Source organism: Tarenaya hassleriana, unplaced genomic scaffold, assembly GCF_000463585.1.
Source record: "Tarenaya hassleriana unplaced genomic scaffold, ASM46358v1 Cleome1, whole genome shotgun sequence".
NCBI lineage: Eukaryota > Viridiplantae > Streptophyta > Magnoliopsida > Brassicales > Cleomaceae > Tarenaya > Tarenaya hassleriana.
In genome coordinates, this window is record NW_010960187.1 from 713258 (window position 1) to 720089 (window position 6832).

The window sequence follows — 6832 nt, forward strand, 5'->3', positions numbered from 1 at the left end:
TCTTCATACCTTCCCAGTAAAAAATACCTTGTATTCGTTTTAATGTTTTCAGCACCCCGGAATGTCCGCCCATTGGCCCATCATGATACTCCTGAAGAATCAGAGGAATAAAAGTCGACGAAGAGGGCAGCACAAACCGATCCTGGTACATCAAATTACCCTGGCGTAAATGATATCCGGCGGGTGCTTCGGACTGGTTTTGTAGCTTCTCAATGATTACACGCAGAGCAGGATCTGCCAATACCTCTTGCTGGATTTCTGAGAACTGGATAACAGTAGGGACTGTTAACGCAAACAAGACAGCCAAAGAAGACAGCCCCGTGGTAGCAGCAATCCGAGAGAGACCATCCGCCGCCTTGTTCTCGATACCCGGTTTGTAACGGATATCAAAGTCATAACCGAGGAGCTTGGAAAGCCATTTCTGGTATTCCAGATTGATCTCGCGTTGTTCAAGAAGAAACTTGAGGGCGCGCTGGTCCGTGTGTACAATGAAGCGACGACCCAACAAATAATGCCGCCAACGTTGAATTGCCAATACTACAACCATTAGTTCTCGTTCGTAGATTGGACGAAGTTGTTCTCGTGCTGATAAAGCCCGACTGAAGTAGGCGATCGGCCGTTTGCGCTGCATTAAAACTGCTCCAATGCCGAACCCCGAGGCATCCGCTTCTAACACAAACGTGTCGTTGAAATCAGGCAATGCCAGGACAGGTACAGATTGCATTGCCTGCTTCAACTGCTCAAACGACACAGATGCTGCATCGGACCAGACAAATCCATCACGCTTTAATAAATCAGTCAAAGGGCGAGCGATGATACCATAATTCTTGACAAACCGGCGATAGTAACCCGTCAGCCCCAGAAATCCGCGCAAGTCCCGTACTGACGTTGGCCTAGGCCAAGTTGTCATGGTCGCCGTCTTACTTGGGTCTGTTGACACCCCCACCTTTGAAATCACGTGACCCAAGTATTCGATGGATTCCTGCCCGAACTGGCACTTTTTGAAGTTGGCCAGCAGCTGATTGGATTCCAGTGTTTGTAAGACCGTCCGAATGTGATCCACATGTTCCTCACGAGAGCGGCTGTATACCAGAATATCGTCAAAAAATACGAGTACGAATTTGCGCAAATAAGGGCGAAAGATATCGTTCATAATCGCCTAAAAGGTCGCCTGGGCATTGGTCAATCCGAACGGCATGACAAGGAACTCGTAATGCCCGTCATGAGTGCGGAAGGCCGTTTTATCAACATCCTCAGGGCGCATTCGGATCTGATGATAGCCGGAACGGAGATCCAGCTTAGAGAAAACCACGGCACCAAAAAGTTCATCCAGGAGCTGATCAATCATGGGTATCGGGAACTTATCTGGTACTGTAACCCGGTTAATGGCGCGATAATCAACACAGAACCGCCAGTTGCCGTCTTTTTTCTTTACCAGCAGGACCGGACTCGAGAAAGGGCTACTGCTGGGTTGTATAATACCTGCCTGGAGCATTTCGCGAACCAACCGCTCGATTTCCTCCTTGTGCGTGTGAGGGTATCGATAGGGGCGTACACTGATTGGACCCGTGCCCGGCTTCAGCTGAATACGATGATCCTGGCGGCGAGTAGGGGGTAAGCCCGTGGGATCCCCAAACACTTTGGCAAAGGCGTCCAAGACCGAACGCAGTTCATCCGGAATTGGTGTCGGAACGTCTCTTGTTTTCGAAAGCATTGTGCAATCGATCAGAAAACTCTCTTCCTTCTTATCAGTCGATTTCCAGAGAGACTTAAAAGTCACCAAGGTGGAGTGAAGCTGAGGGTTACCGCGAAGTACCACCTGGCGTCCGTTGTGTTCGAATTTCATCTCCAATCTGGCAAAATCCAGCTGAATCTTTCCCAGAGTCCTCAGCCATTGAATACCCAGAATGACATCGGTGCTTCCCAACTCCAACGGCAAGAAATCGGCCACCACTGTCATCTCCGGAAACAAAAGCGGCCCCCCCCTGTCATCTCCGGAAACTGCAGACAAATCGCACGACAACCCCCTCCGCTGCGGACTGCCACTCCTGTACCCAGAGTAACTCCGTATCCCGTAGTCGGCGTTGGCTCGATCTGTAAAGCCCGGACGATTTCCCATGAAATGAAGTTGTGGGTTGCGCCACTGTCAACCAGCACAATGACAGGACGGGTATGAATCTCCCCCGCAACTTTCAGAGTCTTTGGAAACGTGATACCCACCGCGGATTGGAGAGACAGAGTCGCGACTTCAGGGTTTGGGTTGAGCTCGTCTTCCACCGGCTCTGGGTTGTCATCTTCGGCGAGGACCTCTTCCCCTTCGTCCGTCACCATTACCACCTGTAACTCCCTGTTCCTGCAGCGATGACCCTGATGGTAACGTTCGTCGCAGCGAAAACACATACCTCGACGGCGACGTTCCTTGATTTCCGCATCTGGAAGTCTCCGGCAATTGGGCCTTTGGGCTCCCTGGCCCAACTCAGGTTGAGTTCCTTGTCTGGGCCCGACAACTGGACCTGGTTCCTGAGGCGAAGCCCACCACGGCCCAGACCGCCATCGTTCCCCGTTTGCAGCGATACCGTCCGAAAATGCCCAGCCGGTGTCGATGCCGGAAATCGGGAAGAACGAGTATCCCCAGATTTGAATTCTGCCACCGCGTTCCTCTCCAGACGGAAAGCCAGCGCGATCGTGTCCTCCATTCCTTGTGGATTGAGAACCTCCAGCATATTACGAATCTCCGTTTTTAAGCCGCTGCGAAAAGCACACTCGAGCAAAAACTCCGGAACCTCCGAAAGTTGTGACAACAGCTCTTCGAAACTTCGTAAATAGTCCAAGACCGTAGTAGTCTGATGTATGGAAAAAAGACGATTGCCAACAGATCCTACAATACGTTCATCAAATCGCCGAAGAAGACGGGATTTAAAATCAGCCCAGTCACGGAAAGGTCGGTTGCTGCACTGCCAGTCGTACCAGTGGAGGACCTCCCCATCAATGCTTAACGCCGCCAAGTTGAGACGTTCCGGGTCCTGAATATTCCCGAAACGAAAGTAGCGCTCGGCGCGAGTAACCCACCCAGCAACGTTGGTTCCTTCAAATATCGGCATCTCGATCTTTCGCAGTTCGGGGCCGGCAATAAACGCAACACAGTTGGTTTCCTGCGCTTCCATAGCCCGAACAGGTGTTGTCTCCTGGTCCATCAACGGAGCCTTCCCCTACCGATGGGAAGATTCCTGGCCCCGAGACGACTGCCCCCCTGTAACCACGTCCCCAGGGGATGATTTCTCTGGTTCCCGACGGCCGTCCATCATGAGACAGAACTGTTCCATCATCCGGCCAAAATCTTTCTGGAGTCCCGAAATAGCCCCATGCATTTGGGTCATCCGAGAATCAAACTGGCCCATCTGTTTGGTCACCGCTTCCTCAAGCTGCTCGAGCTTCGAATTTTTCGGCGGCATGGTTGACCCGACTAGGCTCTGATACCAATTAATAAAGTCCACGAAAAGGGATACTTTATTTATCAATACCAAAGACCCAGAAAATCCCAAGAGTTTTTCCCAGTGAGAGGTCCACTCCACACACACACTTTCTGAGTATTTTTCTGATACCCTTTTACACAGCAAAGTCGTAAATATATAGCCTTCTCACCAACAACCTGATGATCTGGCAATAACAAACTTTAAAACGTAATATAATAAGGATAGGCGTGGTTAACGTCCTAACAGAATCTTCTCGCCTCGGCTTCCTCGTGTGTCATCTTCTCCAATGCTGCCACCTCAGCTTTATTCAACGTCCATTTCTTCAAGTGTCTTTCTCCTCCATTGGGCCTGCTTCTCCATTGCTTTTCTCCTTGGGCTTCCTTCTGACGTAGGCCCAAAAAGCCTTATCAGGCAGAAATGCCAATGAATTACAAATATTTATGTTAGGCGTGGACAAAGTCGAGAAATTATATATTAAGAATTGTTTGGTCAGATATTAGAGATTTTCGGACTAACCAAAATTAAACCCGAAATTTTGAGTCATTTAAAAATTATTGATAAAAGATCATTTTATTATTTATTCGAATACATCGGGATATTCGAAATTAGGTTTTATTTTACCAAATATTTTTTGCAATCATGCAGAATAATAAGTTAGTTGAAGCTGGGGTTGGGCGCGTGGTTTCTGACGACGGTGAGAAACACCAAAGACCGAAGAGTACATTTTCTTTGTCGGGATCTGACTCACACCCTCATCACTGCTGTCCGAGAATCTCCTCCATTGATGTGCAATCAGCGTGCGGAAAAAAAAACAAAGAAAAATGCTATAAACCCAACGTATTAGCACCAATCAAAACCATCCCACCAAAAATAGAAGGAAAAAAGAAAAGTGGGATCGTGTTCTTAGGGTTCCTGAATTTTCAGAAATTCGTGTGAACTGACGGAGCAACGGAACACGAAAAGGTTGTTTTTTTCTTGGTGGGTTTTTGTTTTGTCTGAATCAAAATGGGTAAAATCTCTCTGGTAGTGGCTGATTTCGTCCTGGCATTCATGTGGGTATGGGCCGGTGTTCTGGCCAACTTACTCGTCCATGGAGTTTGGGGATATGGGCGAGACACGACCGGAGATCTCGTCAGATATGTTCTGTCCGTCGCCAACATGTTCTTGTTCGCTTATTTCCAGAAGCTCACCAATGGCGGACTCTACAACCCTTTGACCACTCTGGCCGCCGCCGTCTCCTCCGGCGGCGGCGTCTTCGAATTTATCTTCGCCGTCGCGATCAGAATCCCAGTCGAGGTTCGACCCACCAATTATACCCATCTCCTTTTGGTTCGATCAAATTCTTCTGACAATTGGAAACCATTTATTTGACCTTCGATATACGACATGTGTTTTATTGCGTCTTCCATTGAAAGTGTCTCTGTTGTTGCATCATTATGACAGATCTTTTAGAACTGAATAAATCGCTTAGACTTCCTTCCGACATGAAATTTGGTTTTCTGTAATGAGATTTGTGATCTGAAACTGCTGAATCATCATCTCTGATCAATACAGGGCTGTGATTTTTCAGAAAAAAAATCAAACGGGAAATAAGAACCCGGAATTCGAAATCGTTCTTGGAGGAGAAAGTTACTTCCTTTGATGCTATTTTCTTGGAAAGAAACCATAAACTATATCTGTATATCACTCAATGTGCGTTCTGTATATATGCAAGAAAGAAAGAAAGCAAGAAACTTGACAACAGTTTCTTGATGTCATCATCAAACCGAACTCAGATTCCTGCTTTTGAAAAATGGATTGACTCTCTCAGGTGGCTGGATCCATCCTCGGAGTTAGGCATGTTCTTCAGACATTTCCCGAGATCGGACGAGGGCCACGTCTGAACGTAGCGATCCATCACGGAGCCCTAACAGAAGGAATGCTTACATTCGCCATCGTGACGATATCGTTGGGAGTGTCGAGAAAAATCCCAGGGAGTTTCTTCATGAAGACATGGATCGGAAGCCTGTCCAAGCTGACCCTTCACGTTCTTGGCTCCGATCTCACCGGTGGATGCATGAACCCCGCAGCTGTAAGTGCTCCCTAGACAGTTAAACGTGTCTGAAAATGGCGGTTTATCCACTTCTGTTGGTTATGGAACTTGCCCGAAAACTTTGCAGGTAATGGGATGGGCATATGCAAGAGGCGAGCATATAACGAAGGAGCACATACTCGTGTACTGGCTTGCTCCGGTCGAAGCTACGTTAATGGCGGTTTGGATCTTCAGACTGGTGGTTAGGCCTCTTGCCACGGCGGCCAAGGCTAAATCCGAATGAGGAAAGGTCTCGTTGTTTATAAATTATCAGTTCGAATCTTTAGATTTCGGAAATGTGTTTATCCTGAATCAGTTTTAGGACTGATTCAGTGCAAAGTGTTTATTCTTCTGCAAATTATAAAGCATGGAAGGTCAGGAGAAATGGAGATTAGCCTTAGAATGCCAATGCCATTAGATTGATGGTGTTCATAATTCGATTTTCCAGACCATTTGATTGTCTCTTGTCGGAACAAGAACCATGTGTCAAGAGGATCTTTGATAAGATCAACTCGTTCGCCCAAGCCTTGGTGGGTCGGGTGGTAAACTGGTAAGTGAACATACAGATTATGGTCTCATCCGAGGTTCAATTTCAGGTATGGGTATGGAGGTATTGTAAGGCGGTAATTTAACCGATCTTTTCTTCGAGTATCTAGAAAATGTAGTTAGATCGAAAACACGGTGAACTCATTCTGTAAAATGTCATCGGGTTTAGTGGCGGAAAAAATTCGAAAATTGGATTTGAATATGGGTAACTGGATCTTGGATGAGACCGGGTTTATGGTCTAATATCGACAAAAACCGAAATCGAATTTGATCTAGTGTAAAAACCATATAAATATAATTTTTCACAAACGAACTCCAACCGTAACCCCAGATGACCACCCTTATCCTATTTTTTGTTTTATCATCTTCAATGTCGTTTCATCCCGAAACAGAGCCTCTCGAGAGAACCTCCGTGCCGCAGTAGTGACCGCGAAATCTGCGGCTTCTGAAATGTACGGAACTGCCATTGCAGACTAAGATGAAGATGGCCAAGAAGCTCAATAATGTCTAAGAACTCCGAGATTCCGCCTTTCCATTAATGCATTTTCGGATTAGGATTCGAGCTCTGAGACCAAGCAAGTTTTCTCACGTTGAACACATAAGTAAGGTATGTTATTACACGATCAAAATGAGCAGATCTTGTCTTGTCTTACAACTTACAGTGAAGTTCCATGTCCATGTCCATGTCCATGGAACTCATCGTTGTCTGCCTTAGACTAGGGGAAGAACATTTGATCGGAAG

General features: G+C 47.0%; 2 protein-coding genes across 3 annotated transcripts in view; one reads left to right on the forward strand and one right to left on the reverse strand.

Annotated features, from left to right (window-relative positions):
- Nucleotides 1-4157: 4157 nt before the first annotated feature.
- On the forward strand, nucleotides 4158-6314 carry LOC104814769 (probable aquaporin SIP2-1). 2 transcript variants are annotated; one of them, XM_010543043.1, is made up of 4 exons: nucleotides 4158-4769; nucleotides 5284-5544; nucleotides 5633-5794; nucleotides 5993-6314. In XM_010543043.1, exons 1-3 carry the CDS (start codon nucleotides 4479-4481, stop codon nucleotides 5786-5788), a joined length of 708 nt encoding a protein of 235 aa, XP_010541345.1. In that variant the 5' UTR covers nucleotides 4158-4478; the 3' UTR covers nucleotides 5789-5794; nucleotides 5993-6314. The 2 variants fall into 2 exon arrangements, with proteins under 2 accessions (XP_010541345.1, XP_010541289.1); XM_010542987.1 differs by lacking the exon at nucleotides 5993-6314 and having other exon boundaries at nucleotides 4159-4769; nucleotides 5633-5979.
- Nucleotides 6315-6656: 342 nt separating this feature from the next.
- The window catches only part of LOC104814894 (aladin), a 3602-nt gene continuing 3426 nt past the window's right edge, over nucleotides 6657-6832 (reverse strand). Inside the window, 1 exon segment of the mRNA XM_010543157.2 lies at nucleotides 6657-6832. Within this exon segment, the coding sequence (XP_010541459.1) occupies nucleotides 6802-6832 (31 nt within the window). The 3' untranslated portion in view covers nucleotides 6657-6801.